Source organism: Bufo gargarizans, chromosome 2, assembly GCF_014858855.1.
Source record: "Bufo gargarizans isolate SCDJY-AF-19 chromosome 2, ASM1485885v1, whole genome shotgun sequence".
Lineage (NCBI taxonomy): Eukaryota > Metazoa > Chordata > Amphibia > Anura > Bufonidae > Bufo > Bufo gargarizans.
Genome location: NC_058081.1, coordinates 387,568,074 through 387,585,029, shown reverse-complemented (window position 1 = coordinate 387,585,029; position 16,956 = coordinate 387,568,074). Strand labels below are relative to the sequence as shown.

The following is a 16,956-nucleotide window of genomic DNA, read 5'->3' as shown; positions in this document are numbered from 1 at the left end:
AATCTATTAAAGTCACCTTTCCGGGACCCTTTGTGTTGTACGTGGCTGGGTGGAGGAAGAAACCTTCAATGACCTCAACGGGACATGGCTAGCTTGGTATCCAACCTTGTACAAATGGGGAGTTTGCGGTTGGGCAAATAGACTGTTTGCGGTGCATTAAAAGGGGAGTTTGGTCTGTCAATGTCTGTGAAGCGGGCATAACCCTTGCACTACCTGATCGATACAACATCATACCTGATCGTATACACACACTGGAAGTTTTAAACCATGTTCAAAAAAAAAAAAAAAAATTGGATTGTTAGGTGATTTATGTCTTATTTTGGATTAAAATACAACTCTGCGTCAACTATGTAATTTTCCATGGGAGTTTTGCCATGGATCCCCCTCAGGCATGCCACAGTCCAGGTGTTAGTCCCCTTGAATCAACTTTTCCATCACTATTGTGGCCAGAAAGAGTCCCTGTGGGTTTTAAAATTAGCCTGCCTATAGAAGTCTATGGCGGTTCGACCGTTCGCGAACATTTGTAGAAATTTGTGTTCGCGAATGGAAAATTTTATGTTCGCGACATCTCTACTGGAGTGTCTAAGGTTATGGAATGCTTTACTTCTCAAGTGGCAATCTGACCAGTCTTCATTTAAACATATGTAGGAGAGAATGAATATCCCCTACATGATAGATGGATAATATGATGGAAAGAGCCAGCTCAATATTTATGTTCTATCAAAATTTGGAACAAAGCAAGTGAATAAAAATAAGACATCAATTAAACTGAAAAATGAAAAGGCAAAAATTCCTGGACAGGGAATTGTTGTCTTCAACTACATATTTAATCACCCATGCTATTTAAAGGAGTATTCCCATTCCTAGCGATATGTCCCCATTGTCTAAGATGACAACACCCCCCCCCCCCCCTTTTTTTTTTTCTGACCTCCAAGTAAATATATATAAAAATTAGTTGAAGGGTCAAAATAAAAAAAGGTTATCCCGTTTCATCACTTACTAGTGAATTACCGCAATGCTGAAAACTAAAGCATTAGTATATTAAGTAAATGATAAACCACACAAACATACAAAAGGATCTGCCACTTATAGACCTGCACACAGTACCTGGCTCTTATTGTGACAAAAAAAGGATATTTAGTGAGCGTTTTCTAGACTGCAGTTTAACATGCAACATCAAAAAGAGAAGAATGAGAGCAGCATTAACTGGAGATTATGATAAAAATTTGATTTTGTAAGAAAATTGGAAACACTGTGGTAACAAGGAAGGGTTTATAGAGCAGTATAGAGCTAGAAATCAACCTCCATACGTCCCTCTTTTTTTTTTTTAGCATCACTATGCACCATGTTGTGTTCCCATATTTGCCACAACGATTTGCAGAGCTGATACTGTAATTGAGAACAGACCAGACAGAGGCAGCACTAAATTTTTTTTTTTTTTTTTTTTTTTTACAGCAAGTAAAAATATTTTAGAATTTTGAGGAGTTAACTAAAGTTGCCTTTACATGGGCCGAGAATCCACCAGCTAATTGCCAACAAATATTCATAGGAACGCTTGTTAGAGATTATCTGACGGTATAAAGGTGCCGCCGATCACCTGATGAACAAGAGAAACATTCGTTCATGGGGTAATAGATTATTGGTTCAGACACAAAAATTATTGCTTGCCGGCAGATCGTGCTGTGTAAACATGCTATGCTACCAGCAAACAGGGACGAGTGATTGAATTAGCGATCGCTCCTTCCCATACTGTGGAGGGAATCACTTAATACAAGTGCAGCGGTCTCCTCTGCTGACAAGCAGGCGACCAACGGGAAGAAACGCTTCCTTCGACAATCGCTTGCTGTATCGTCCTGTCTAAAGGGACCTTTAGGCTAGGTCTACACGACAACATTTGTCGCGCAACATTTTGTTGCACCAATGTAGAGCAACAATTTTTATAATGGTAGTCTATCCATCTCGAATGGATTTTTTGCGACTGTCTCGTCGCAGTGCGACACCATAGACAACCATTATAAAAATTGTTGCGCGACATTGGTGCGACCAATGTCGTCGTGTGGACCTAGCCTTAGGCAGTGCACGAAATAAGGCCTGAAGTGGCTGGAGGCTAAGTTCCATGGCAGTAAATACACACACCTCACAGCAGGCAGGTATAGCCAAGTGAAGTTAAACTGCTGCCATACTTCTGAACTTTGTCAATTGTTACATTAAAAGTGATTGGAAAAGAAACCAAAAAGAACATTTGTTTAGTTCCCACAAAGTCATACCTCGATATCGTATACGTTTCAGGGAGGTTTTCTTAAGAGACACGGCTACTGAAGACTAAAAACAAATAAGAAAAAAAATTAAATAAAAAAAGATGTAACATAAAAAGGGTTAAAAAGGCAACACCAGCAACAATTTAGTAAAACATACTCTGCACCATCAGACAATTTTTTCTGCAATTTACAAGAAAGAGTAGCATCTAAGACAGTTATATTTTTTTTTTTTTTTTTTTTTTTTTTATTAGCGGGGACAACAGAAAGAATACCTAAAACTATGATAACTGTTTGTACCTTTAAAACCTTAACCCCTTAAGTACCAAGCCCTTTTTTTGCTTTGCATTTTCATTTTTCCTCCCACTATTCCAATAACTATCTTTTATTTTTTCGTGGGACAAGATGCTTTTAATTTACAATTTCTGTTATCGGAAAACATGAAAAATAAATCTTTGTGGGGTTAAATTGAAAAAAAATGTATAAATAAAAAATTCCACCAAGGTTTTGGTAGAATTGGTAAAGAGGGGTGATTTAGACTTTAATATTTAAATGTTTTTATTTTTTTTAGAAAACTTTTTCACTCTACAATACAATCAATACAAATATTAGGGTGAATAAATGGATTTTTTGTACTCACCGTAAAATCCTTTTCTCGTAGTAGGCATTGGGGGACACAGCACCATGGGTATATGCCCAGCTGCCACTAGGAGGCTGACACTAGAAACAAAAAAGTGTTGGCTCCACCCAGGTGGGCTATACCCCTCTGCTAGAGCCAGAACAACTCAGTCAGTACCAAAAGCAGTAGGAACGCCACACCTGAACCAAAAAGAAACGGAGTGCCAACAAGTCTTGAACTGGGGAACCCGACAACCACAAGCAAACGCCGGAACCACGAACAAGAACAGATGCTCCAAGGAAAGGGAGGGATCTGTGTCCCCCAATGCCTACTACGAGAAAAGGATTTTACGGTGAGTACAAAAAATCCATTTTTCTCGTGCGTGGCATTGGGGGACACAGCACCATGGGACGTCCCAAAGCAGTCCCTGAGGGAGGGAAGAAGATCGCCAGACGGCAACCTAAAGCACCGCTGCCTGCAGAACCTTACGCCCCAGGCTGGCATCAGCAGAAGCCAGGGAATGAATGTGGTAGAATTTGGCAAAAGTGTGAACTGACGCCCAGGTGGCGGCCCGGCAAAGCTGGGCAGCCGAAGCCTGATGACGCACCGCCCAGGAAGCTCCGACTGCCCTAGTCGAATGAGCGGTCAACCTGGAAGGGGGAGCGCGACCCTTCGCGGCGTAGGCCTCCTTGACAGCCGACCGAACCCAGCGAGAGATGGTGGCCTTGGAGGCAGGCAGACCTTTACGAGGACCCGCCGGAACCAGGAAAAGAGAATCCGAACGACGGAAGGGTTCCGTGAGGCGAAGGTACCAGCGGAGAGCCCGAACAACATCCAGGCAATGGAGAGACTTCTCCCGAGGGTGAGAAGGATTAGGGCAGAAGGAAGGAAGGATAATCTCCTCATTGATGTGAAACGGGGTGACAACCTTAGGGAGAAAAGAAGGAACGGGACGCAAAACGACCTTGTCCCGATGGAACACCAGAAAAGGCGACCGGCAGGAAAGCGCCGCCAGTTCGGAAACCCGACGGATAGAGGTGATAGCCACAAGGAAGGCAACCTTAAATGACACAAACAACAGAGAGATGTCTGCCAAGGGCTCAAAGGGAGAGGACTGAAGAGCATCAAGAACAAGATTCAGGTCCCACGGCTCCACCGGAGGACGAAAAGGAGGGGCTCGGCGAGCGACACCCTGCAGAAAAGTCTTAACCTGAGCCCGCGTGGCCACAGAACGTTGAAAAAGGACCGAAAGGGCAGAAATCTGCCCCCTGAGAGAAGCCAGGCGAAGCCCCTTATCAAAACCAGCCTGAAGAAAGGCCAGAATATTAGGGACCGAAAAAAGGAGAGGACGAGAACGTGCGGACTCGCACCAAGCAAAATACGCCCTCCAGGTCCGATAGTAAATACGGGCCGACTGGGGCTTCCGAGCGCGAAGCATCGTCTGAACGACAGAGTCCGAGAGACCACGGGCCTTCAGGATCGCGGTCTCAACAGCCACGCCGTCAAACGAAGCTGCGGTAAATTCGGGTGGAACAGAGGGCCCTGCGAAAGGAGATCGCGACGCAGGGGAAGACGCCATGGAACGTCGGCGAGCAGGAACACGAGATCTGCGTACCACGCCCTGCGGGGCCAATCTGGGGCCACCAGAATCGCCGGCACCCGGGCCGCCTTGAGACGCTTGAGCACTCGAGGCAGAAGAGGGATGGGCGGAAAGAGATACAGAAGGTCGAACTGGGACCAAGGCAGAACCAGGGCATCGACCGCAAGAGCTTGCGGATCCCTGGACCGCGCAACATAGCGCGGAAGTCTGTGATTCAGGCGAGACGCGAAGAGATCCACGTCCGGAACTCCCCACCGGAGACACAGTTGATGAAACACTTCCGGGTGGAGAGACCATTCGCCCGGGTCGACGAGCTGACGACTGAGAAAGTCTGCCGCCCAATTGTCGACCCCGGGAATGTGGACGGCGGAGAGAACGGGAACGTGTTCCTCCGCCCATCGCAGGATCTGAGAGGCCTCTCGCAGGGCCATCACGCTCCTGGTGCCCCCCTGATGATTCAGATAAGCCACGGCGGTGGAGTTGTCCGTTTGAATCCGGATCGGGAGGCCGCGCAGACGGGAAGTCCAGTGCGACAGTGCTAAGAAAATCGCCCTGAGTTCGAGAACGTTGATCTGCAGGGAAGATTCCTGAACAGACCACAGACCCTGAACCGTAAGGGACTCGAACACCGCTCCCCATCCCGAGAGGCTGGCATCGGTCGTGATCACGCGCCAACTGGGGGGGAGGAAGGACCGGCCCAGGGACACCGTCCGGGGAAGCAACCACCAGGAGAGATCCAGACAAACCTGAGGAGGGAGACGAACGAGGCGCTCGAGACCCTCCGGGGACTTGTCCCACCTGGACAGGATGAACATCTGCAGGTCCCGAGAGTGGAATTGGGAATAAGGAATGGCTTCGAATGAGGCCACCATCCTCCCCAGGACGCGCATACACGTCCTGATGGTCAGAGAGGACGGCCTGCGGAGAAGATGTACCCCCGCATGAAGAGAAGACACCTTCTCCGGGGGAAGGAACACCCGCCCGAGGCGAGTATCGAACAGCATTCCCAGAAAGAGCATCTTCTGGCGTGGGACAAGGGAGGACTTGGAGTGGTTGACAAGCCACCCGAACCGAGCAAGAGCCGAGAGGGTGATGCTCAGGCTGGACAGATTGTCCTCGGGAGACGGGGCCCGAATCAGAAGGTCGTCCAGGTAAGGCACCAGGGCGACCCCCCTGGCACGAAGAAGAGCCACTAGGGGAGCTAACACCTTGGTGAAAACCCTTGGTGCGGAGGCCAGACCGAAGGGAAGGGCTACAAATTGGAAATGAAGCGAACCCACCGCGAAGCGAAGGAACCTTTGATGGGAGAGGGCGATGGGAACGTGGAGATAGGCATCCTGAATGTCGACCGACGACAGGAACTCGCCCAACTCCAGGGAGGCGATCACGGACCGGAGGGACTCCATGCGGAAATGACGGACCCGGACAAACCGATTGAGCGCCTTCAGATCCAGGATAGGACGGAGTGAGCCGTCCTTTTTGGGGACGGTGAACAGGTTCGAGTAGAAGCCCCGAAAACGTTCTGACTCTGGAACCGGAACGATGACCCCCAGAGCGCGCAGGGAATGAATGGCCTGAAAAAAACTGTCTGCCCGGGCGGGAGACATGGGGGGGGACGTCAAGAAGAACCGACTGGGTGGGAGGTCGGTGAATTCGATTTTGTACCCCGAAGAGACCACCTCGAGAACCCAAGCGTCTTCTACGTTTGCCCGCCAAACATCCCGAAAGACGAGCAGGCGCCCTCCCACCATGACGGGGATCGAGTCATGCTGAAGGAGGCTTAGTGGGCTGGGGACGAGCGGGCTTGGGTTTGGCGTGCCAAGAGGGCCTGGACTTGAAGGAAGGCCTGGAAGGCTTCTTGTCAGATCGGGCAGGAGGGGCCCGAAAGGACCGAAAGGACTGCGTCCGGGAGGACGATCCGGGGAAACGACGGCGGCGAGGCTGATTCTGAGGAAGAAGAGAACTCTTACCTCCAGTGGCCTCGGAGATGAGCTCCTCTAAGCGTTTCCCAAAGAGCTTTCCACCAAGAAAGGGAAGAGAGATAAGAGCCTTCTTAGAGGCGGCGTCCGCCGCCCAGGAACGAAGCCAGATGGTGCGGCGGATAGCCACAGAGTTGGCGGCCGCGCGCCCAGAGCGGCGAGCCGATTCCATAGAGGCGTCACAAAGAAACTTGGAGGCCTGATAGATCTGGGAGGCAAGCACTGCCAAGTCCCCCTGCTCAGAGTCAGCAGGTAAAGCACGGAGAAGCTGCTTTGCCCAAACGGCGCATGCCTTGGCGACCCAAGAGGCGGCAAACGCAGGACGGATGGCGGCGCCCGCTGCGATGAAAACGGACTTGGCCAAGGAGTCGACCCGTTTATCAGCGGGATCCGACAAGGAAGCCGCATCAGCCAGGGGAAGCGTAGTAGCCTTCGCCAGACGAGCGACCTGAGGATCCACCAGGGGGGGCATCGTCCAGAGATTGACCGAATCCTCAGAGAAAGGATAAGGAACATCAGAAGCCTTGGTGAGATGAAGGCGCCGATCAGGGTGACGCCATTCCCTGGCAAGGAGAGCGTCCAGATCCTCGTGATTGGGAAAAACCACAGTGGACCGCTTAGAGCGTCGGAAGGACACTGCCTCCATGGAGGAGGACGAGGGGACATCCTGCACGTGGAGTGCGTCCCGCACGGCTCTGATGAGATCCTGCACTGCTGCCGACATCGCCGAACACCGCTCAGATTCAGAATCTGAAGCGGAGGAGTCCCCAGGAGCGGCGGAAGCGGCTGAAGAAGAAATCTCACCGGACTCAGACCTAGCCGGGGAGTGATCCGGGGAAACTGAGGAGGAGTGAGACCCAGCCGAGACCGTACGTGGTCGTTTGCGGGACCGAGAGCCGGAGCGAGGCTGGGAACTGTCGCCAGGCGTATCACCAGCGGTAGAGGCCCTGCCAGAGGCGGCCGCAATCTGGGCAGGGAGACTGTCCAGAGACTGCGCCAGGGATTGGGAGAGGCTAGCAAGGCTACCTATGGCCTGGGACAGGGTAGCAGCCCATTCCGGGAGAACCGACAAGGTAGAGGCCGCAGGAGCGGACTGGGCGGGCCCGGGGGTGAGGCACTGCACACAGAGGGACGTAGGCTGGCCGCATGGGAACTTCCTGCTACACACAGAGCAGGCGTAATGAGTGGAAACGGCGGCAGGGGGAGTGGGGGCCTGACCAGAGGAAGACATGATGGCCTCTCGGTGGTGGAACCTGAAAAGAAGAGGAAGGAGTCAGCCAGGCTGCCTACCACGACCAATGGTGCTGTGTCCCAGAAAAAACCGAAGCTGGAGGATCCGGAGCGCACAGAGTGAGGACGCACGCGGCCGCACAGCTCAGGCAGAAGAGAGAGAGAGAGCGTCCGGCAGAAGAACCGCCCCCCTAGCAGCCCGCGCTGGCGCAGGATTGGGCGGAAAGAAGAGAGGCCTCCGGAGGAACGCCCACAAGGGGAGAGGCAGAGAGGAAGCCCGGGAAGCCCAGGAGGCGGAGACGACGCCCGCCCACGTGACCGCGGCCTAGGCCAGGCAAAAGCCGCGGCCTCTAGTATGCCAGGGTGCCGCCGGAGGAGAAAAGCGCCGCCGCCGGCAGGCCCCCGCCCGCCAGCGCAGGAGGCGGAAGCGGCTAACAAACAGCCAGCGCCGAGGGAAGGCAGAGGAGGGGACACAGCCACCGAGGTAGGGAGAGCGAGGGCCGAAACCGGCCGTCTTAAAGGGGCCGACACCATTAAAAAAGGCTCCAGAATGGCGACCCCCCTGAGAGGAGAGCGGGGGAGACCCCAAGAAGGAGAGGTGCCCCCCCCCAAAGGCCCAGCTTACTAAGTGGAGGTGGGGGGGGTGGGGGAGGGGGTTGGGGCTGAAGCACATACTCACCCTCCGATTAGTTCAGGCGCAGCATGACCACCCCCTCGGCGGACTCAACACGGAAACCGTGGGTCCGCCGGAATCCACTGCGGAAGCAGGTCACGTTGGGGACTGGGTGGCTGCAAGGTACCGAGTACGCGCCCGCAGGGGGACAACTAAGGTGGAACACGATGGAGCCGCCCCTGCTACCTGTAGAGGAAAAAATTAAAAGAAATAAAAATAAAAATAAAAGATAAAAAATTAGCAGAAAAAGGACCTGCTAGCAGGTCATGTCTGCCTCCTACGGACACTAGAACTAGACTGAGTTGTTCTGGCTCTAGCAGAGGGGTATAGCCCACCTGGGTGGAGCCAACACTTTTTTGTTTCTAGTGTCAGCCTCCTAGTGGCAGCTGGGCATATACCCATGGTGCTGTGTCCCCCAATGCCACGCACGAGAAAGGATTTTTACACTCTCCATTCTGAGCTATGCCTCGTGCATAGCTTAGTATGGAGAAAGCCATGGCAGGACTGGATCGCTTCAGCAGCATCCACGTTGCCATGGCAACCAATCGGAGCCCCACGATTTCACTGGGGGGGGGGGGCACATCCCTCTGCCTTCACTCACAGGTGTCGTAATCAGCGTTGATCGCGGCAATTAAGGGGTTAAATGACAGGGGCGGTGCCATCGCCGCGTATGGAGCGGGCTCGTTCCACAGGCCCACTCCATACATCCCCTGCACCACTGACGTGCCAGTACATCACGGGGGTTTAAGGGGTTAAATTACTAGAGGGTGTTAGAAGTAGCAGCTAATTTTGAAAAAAACAAAAATTGTGGAAGTTTTAAACTGTACATCACTCTTCCAAACAGGCATGTAGAAATGGTGACCGCTCTTACAAAGCATCTGAATGCAGCTGTTTTGGAGGATTCTGTCAGGGAGCAACCCAGTGATAGGACATCGGCCCCTTCTCATGAGAAACAAAGGTTTTTTGAGGGTATGTTCACATGAGGAAAAGGGTCTTAGATTCAGGGAGCAGCTGTTACAGTTGCCCCACCCCGAGTACTTAACAGTTCAAAGAACATTTCTAAAACAAATATAGACAGAAAGATCTGCAATCACCCTAGACCCCGCTCTCCCCTAGAAATACATTTGTTAACATCACTGACTTTGTCACATGCAACCCACAATGGTACCATTAAAATTAGATTGTCCTGCAAAAAAACAAGCCTTCATACAGCTATATAGATCTGAATATTGCAATGCAAAATTGAAAGTTTTCCCAATAATTTTTATTTTTAAAAGTAGTAAAACATAATAAAAACTATATAAATTTGGTACTGCCATAAATGCAATGACGCTCAGAATAAGGTCGTCATGTCATTTTTAGTGCAGTGAACAGCCTAAAAACAAAACCCCAAAAAACCTTGGCAAACGTACCATTTTTTTCCCCTACAATTTTACTGCACAAAGAATTTTGTTCCCATTTGCCAATAGAAGCTATAGTAAAATAAGCTGTGGCATTAAACATTTTACTTGTCCTGCAAAAAGGCGGAGAAGGAAAACAAAAAAAACAAAAAAAGTGCCCCAAAAGGAATAAAGGGAATCTGTCACCGGTTTTATGGTGTCCTAAGGGCAACATAAACTAGTGACAGGTCTCCTTAGCAAAATGCTGGGTCACTTTCTTAAAAGGGACACTGTCACCTGCATTTCACTTACTGAGCTATTGACATCACCAGTTTCCACAATTTACAATATACTAGTATTACTGCCCTGTGTCTTGCAATTTGTCTGTAAAATCGCTTTTATTAATATGCTAAATACCTCAATAAGGAGCCCAATGTAATGTGTTTGTTGCGCCCGAAATCTTGCGCATTTCCGGGTCGAGCGAAGCTGGCGCATGCACACTTTGATCCCTGGGGGGAATACCACAGTGCATGCGTGAAATGAGAATCCACGGTGCATGCGTGAGATTTCGGTCGAAACAAACATTACATCAGCGATGAGCAGTGAATAAATTAGCATTGGAGCGGTGCTGGGCTCCAAGATAATGGGATAATTTGCAGCGATTTTATAGACAAATTACATAACCCAGGGCAGTAATACTAGTATACTTTAATATAAATCATGGAGACTGGTGTGGTGATGTCAATAGCTTAATAAGTGAAATCCAGGTGACAGTGTCACTTTAACCTCTTCAGGACACGACGTACCGGTAAGTCATGTATAGTTCCGATCACCACCGCCCGGTGATCGAAACCCAATGCCTGCTCAAATCATTGAGCAGACACCTTGGCTAAATGCACAGGGCCCCCCCCCCATGTCGGAGATCGCAGCAAAACGCAGGTCAATTCAGACCTGCAGTTTGCTGCGTTTCCGGGTTATTCGAGTCTCTGGGGACCCGATAACCCGGAACAGGATGGTGATCGGTGGTGTGACAACACCTCTCAGGATCACCTCCGATTGGTAGGTAGGTGGGCGGGCGGCGGCAGGTTCAAATCCTAGCAGCACTTCTCTCCTCCTTTTGTGTCCAGGAGCCAAGGAGAGAGGAGCGCTGCCTGCACGTGTCGGATCTCAGCCAGCACCCCCCATCTGTCCAGGCATCACCCCATCTGTGCCCAGCATCTGAACTGTGCCCCAGCACCCCCCAGGTATTTTAGGTAAAGGCTAGGGAAAGGATGGTTTAGGCAGGGTTAATAAAGGGAAAGTTAGTGGAAGTAAAAGAAAAGAAAAAAAAGAAGTTTGATTGCATCACCCTGCCCCCATCCCATAACTATTTTGGGCGCAAGCAGTTTTTTTTGTTTCTTTTTGTACACACGCTGACTGTGGCCGGCACTCTTAGCGCATCGCACACCCCAGCGCTGATCAACTTAGAACGGTTGATCAGCGGTTTTGAATTTTTTATTTTTTTCCTGTTAGTTTTAGGGACACACACACACACACACACTCCTATGGCCCGCCGGATGTTCTCGGCCGAGGAGGCATACGCCCAGCTTGCCTCCAAGTCCGAGAGTCCCAGTGAGGACGAGGATGTCATCCGCGTCCTCCTCATCATCTAGCGATGATGAGCCCCCAAGGTGGTGGAGACGCAGGCGTAGCAAGGGGACCGCTATGCTACGGACCCCGTGGCCCACCCTAGTATGAGCAGCTCTGGGGCTCGTACTAGTTTTTCGGCCCACCAGTTAAATCCACTGGAGCCCCCTGCCGGTAAACTTGTCTGGTATACCCCAGAGCGATGTGAGCCCGCGATTTCTGATTTTGTAGGCCAATCAGGAAACCAGATTTCCACAGTGGGCTTCACTGAATATGACTTTTTTTTGTCATTTTTTTCAGTGACCAACTAGTAAATAAAATGGTGGATCAGACGTTGCTCAACACCCGGGCACCTTTTTGGCTGGACGACGGTCAGTACAGCTGAGATGAGGACATTTTGGGGCCTCGTGCTGCATATGGGTCTAGTCAAGAAATCTAGTCTCAGGCATTACTGGAGTGGGGACATCCTCTACCAGACCCCACTTTACAGTACGGCCATGACATGCTCCCGGTTTGAGGCCATCCGGAAATGCCTGCATTATGAAGATAATGCAGCATGTCCCCCCAAATTTGTACAGGCCTATGTACCTTGAAGGGAGGTCGCAATTGATGTCTCTCATTGCGTTCAAGGGGAGACTCATCTGCCAGTATGTTCCCTCAAAGCGGGCGAGGTATGGCGTGAAGCTGTACAAACTTTGATTACCTCAGGGTACACTCACAAGTTTCGTGTGTACGAGGGGCGAGATTCCCGTATTTAACACCCTAGAATGTCCCCCCACTCTGGGTGTTAGTGGGAAACTTGTGTGGGACGTTATGCACCCACCGCTAGATAAAGGGTTACCACCTGTACGTGGATAACTTTTATACTAGCATCCCCTTTTTCCAGTTCCTCAGCGCCAGATCCACGTCCGCTTGTTGTAAGGTGCGGAAATATCAACGCGGCCTCCCTGCCCACCCCCTCCAGGAACCTATCCCCAGTGGTGAGACCCATGCCCTTACAGTATAAGGACATCCCTCTTGTCAGATATAAGGACAAGAGGGATGTCCTTATACTGTCCACAATTCATGGTAACGGCATCACCCCTGTCCCTGTGCGGGGTACCGCGGCAATGGTCCTCAAGCCCAATTGTATCGTCGACTACAATCGGTATATAGGAGTTGATCTCTCTGATCAAGTCCTCAAGCCATATAATGCCATGCGCAAAACCCGGGCATGGTACAAAAAAGTTGCAGTCTACTTGGTGCAGGTTGCCTTGTACAACTCTTTTGTGCTGTCCCGGAGCACTGGCAACACGGGGACATTCCTTCAGTTCTATGAAGCAGTCCTCAAGGGCCTGATCTTTTCAGACCAGGAAAGAGCAGGCCGGAGTACCTCGGGAACTGGAGGCACCCCCAAATTTTTTTTTGTCACTTTACATCACAAAAATTGTAATAGCAAGTGATCAAAAAGTCATATGCCCCCCATAATAGTGCCAATAAAACGGTCCTCTCATCCCGCAAAAAATAAGCACCTACATAACATAATCGGCTAAAAAAAAATAAAGGAAAAATGACAGACTATGGAGATTCTAAAATGTTTTTTTTTTCCTTTATAAAAAGATAATATAGTGTTAAACATAAATAAAAAGTAGACATTAGGTATTGTTGAGTCCTTAAAAATCTGCTCTATAAAAATATCCCCCCCAACCCCTCAGATGAACACGGCAAAAGCGCTATTTTTGGGCAAATTTTCCATGTTAATCCATTTTTTTTTCCACTAACAAAGCAAGGGTTAACAGCCATACAAAACGCAATATTTATTACCCTCTTAATGCAGTTCACAGAAACACTATTTCTGGTAATCTTGCCTCACAAAAAAGTAATAGATAAACCAAAAATCATATGTACCCTAAAAATAGTCCCAACAAAACTGCCACCTTATCCCGTAGTTTCCAAAATGGGGTCACTTTTATGGAGTTTCTACTCTAGGGGTGCATCAGTGGGGCTTCAAATGGGACATGGTGTAAATAAACCAGTCCAGCAAAATCTGCCTTCCAAAAACCATACCGCGCACCTTTCCCTCTACGCCCTACTGTGTGCCCGTATAGTAGTTTACGGCCACATATGGGGTGTGCAAACTACAGATTCGGGGCAATAAATACAGCATTTTGTTTGTCTGTTAACCCTTGCTTTGTTACTGGAAAAATTAGAGATTTTTGTGACCTCATCTGTAAAATCTCTTCATCGCTTGATTCATTGGGGGACACAGGACCGTGGGTATAGCTTGCTCCTGCCACTAGGAGGCGACACTAGGCTGAAAACTGTTAGCTCCTCCCCTGCAGGCTATACCCCTTTCAGCCTGGAGAGAGCATTTCAGTTTGTGCTCCAGCAGTAGGAGAGACCAAATTAAAGCGAAGAACAGAAAACTGTACACTGTCATGAGACCGAACCAAACAAGGTCCCAACAGGCAAAACAGGAACCCCACTTGCCTCACAACAATATGTGGGTGGGTGCTGTGTCCCCCAATGAATCAAGCGAGAAATATTTTACAGGCGAGTTCACAAAAATCTCATTTTCTCACTCATATCATTAGGGGACACCGGACCGTAGGACGTCCTAAAGCAGTCCCCGGGGAGGGAAACAAAACGCTCTCAAACCAACTCTCTATGAAAGTCACTAAACTGTGGCCTGCAGAACCCTGCAGCCAAGAGACACATCCGCCGAGGCCAATGAATGCACCCGGTAAAATTTAGTAAAGGTGTGTAGAGAGGACCAAGTCGCTGCTTTACACAACCGAGATGCAGAAGCGTGGTGGAGGTGTGCCCAAGAAGCCCTGACCGCTCTGGTAGAGTGAGCAGTGATCCCGGGTGGAGGAACCTTGTCCCTGGAACGATAGGCCTCGGCAATGGCCGAGCGAATCCACCGAGCAATAGTCACCTTTGAAGCCGTCAAACCTTTACGAGGGCCTTCTGACATAACGAACAGAGCATCAGCATGTCAAAAGCGGGCCACCACCGACAGATAGATCTTCAAGGCCCATACTACATCCAGACGATGGAGGGAGACCTCCCGCGGGTGAGAAGGCTGAGGGCAAAACAATGGCAAAACAATGTCCTCATTGACGTGAAAGGCAGAAACACCCTTTGGTAAAAAATAAAAATAAAAAAAAATGGCACTGGACGAAGAACCACCTTATCTTGGTGAAACACCAAAAAGGGTTCCTTGTAGGAGAGAGCTGCCAGTTCCGAAACCCGTCGAATAGAGGTAATAGCCACTAAAAAGGCCACTTTCCAGGAAAGTAGACGGAAGTAAACTTCACTCAAAGGTTCGAACGGCGCTGTCTGAAGTGCACCGAGAACCGGGTTCAGGTCCCAAGAACGTAATGGGGGCCGATATGGGGGAAGGGTGTGAGCTACTCCTTGCAAGAAAGTCTTGACTGGACCTAGGACGGCTAGAGCACGTTGGAAAAAAATGGACAGGGCCGAAACCTGCCCTTTGAGGGAACTGAGAGCTATGCCCAGGTCCAATCCCAACTGACGGAACACTAGAACCGTCGGAAGGGAAAAACGCTTGGGAGGAAGAGCTTGTTCCTCGCAGAAACGCAAGAAGGATTTCCAGGTCCGGTAGTAAATCCTAGAAGAAGAAGGTGTCCTGGCCCTAATCATGGTTTGAATGACTGCATCAGAAAAACCTCTGCGTTTCAACAGAAAGGTTTCAACAGCCACGCCGTTAAATGTAGCGTATCTAAACTCTGATGGAAGACTGGGCCCTGGGAGAGTAGATCGGTTCTGATAGGCAGAGGCCACGGAGCATCTCCTAGCAGAAGAATGAGTTCTGAGTACCAAGCTAGTTGAGGCCAGTCCGGGGCGATCAGGATCGTCTTGATGCCTTCCTCCCCGATTCTGTGTAGGATCCGAGGTAGAAATGGTAATGGTGGGAACATGTAAAGAAACGCGAAGCTGTCCCAAGGAGCTATGAGAGCGTCCATACCGTGTGCTGTTGGTTCCCTTGCGCGAGAGAGGAAGCACGGGAGCTGGTGATTGAATGTGGACGCCATCAAGTCCACTTCCGGACTTCTCCGCCTGAGACAGATAGCCTCGAACACCTCTGGATGGAGGGACCACTACCCCGGGTCCACTGTTGTCCGGCTGAGAAAGTCTGCCGTCCAGTTGTCCACTCCCGGGATAAAGACTGCCGAAATCATCGGAACATGGGACTCCGCCCACTGCAAAATCTTTGCAGACTCCTGCGTCACCGGAAGGCTGAGAGTCCCTCCTTGGTGGTTGATGTAGGCCAAGGCTGTGGCATTGTCCGACTGCACCCCGATTGGATGACCCTGCAGAAGTGGAGTCCAATGGACAAGGGAGAGATAAATGCCCCGGAGTTCCAGTATGTTGATGGGAAGTTTGGACTCCGATGGAGACCAAACACCCTGGACCGTCCGTGTGGCGAGAACTCCTCCCCAACCGCAAAGGCTGGCGTCTGTTGTAATGATCGTCCATATAACTGGAAGGAAGTATTTCCCCGCCAACAGATGCGCAGACTGTCCACCAACCAAGGGCTGTACGTGTATGGAGGGACAGCCGGATCTGGCGATCCGGAGAATTCTGGTATTTGTCCCAAGATGACAAAATGGCTCGTTGAAAACACCTCGTGTGAAATTGAGCGAAGGGAATGGCCTTGAAAGAGGCCACCATCATGCCCAGCACCCGCATGCAATGACGGATAGACATATTGCGGCGTTGGAGTAATATGCGTATAGATCTCTGAATGTCCACACTCTTGTCCAATGACAGGCGTACCACGGCTGCACCTGAGTCTAGTATCATGCCCAGAAAGCTGATCTGTGTGGTGGGAGATAAGCAGGATTTCCGCCAATTGACTATCCACCCGAAGCGGGACAGGGTGCTCAAAGTAATCCGAAGACTCTCCTCGCATTGGGAGACCGTAGATGCTTCGATCAAGATATAGTCTAGATACGGGAGGAGAGTGATGCCCCTGGAGGGGGGCAAGGACCTTTGTGAACACTCTCTGAGCTATTGCTAGGCCGGAGTGACTCCATCTTGAACCGTTAAATGCAGAGGAATCAATTCACTATCTTGAGGTCCAGCACTGGGCGAACATAGCCTTCCTTTTTGGGTACTACGAATAGAAACCCGTAAATCTTTCGTGTAAGGGGACCGGAATTATCATGCCCCGTATGAGAAGGTACTGGACTGCTTGGAAGAAAGCAGCCGCCTAATCTGGATCCTTGGGCGGCTGGGAGAGGAAAAAACGGTTGGGTGGGATAGATTTGAATTCTATTTTGTATCCCGATGTCACTACCTCTCGTGCCCAAGCTTCCGATATAGGAGTTTGCCAAATTTCCGGAAAAAGAAGGAGAGGGCTGTTTCCCTGGAGCGGAACGAGGCTGTTGCGCTCGCGGACGCCATGCCGGCTGGGGTTTGAAGGATGGGCATTTTCGCTGGTCCTGATTGGGTGGCCTAGATGCAGATGGGGCCGCTAGACGAGTGCCCGCAAACCTACGAAAGGACTGATAATGGAAAGATGTGACCCTAGGATGAAAGGAACGTTTCGCCTTGGGTTGCGGTAAATGGGTGCTTTTTCCTGTGTCA

The 16,956-nt window shown here is 50.3% G+C and overlaps 1 protein-coding gene across 5 annotated transcripts in view; it reads right to left on the bottom strand.

Annotated features, from left to right (window-relative positions):
• Positions 1–16,956, bottom strand: part of NSD1 (nuclear receptor binding SET domain protein 1) — a 131,312-nt gene that overhangs the window by 52,639 nt on the left and 61,717 nt on the right. For all 5 annotated transcript variants that reach the window (XM_044280792.1, XM_044280789.1, XM_044280793.1 and 2 more), the window contains exon 9: positions 2,268–2,322. In XM_044280792.1, the coding sequence (XP_044136727.1) occupies positions 2,268–2,322 (55 nt within the window). The remainder of the gene's footprint in view (positions 1–2,267; positions 2,323–16,956) is intronic.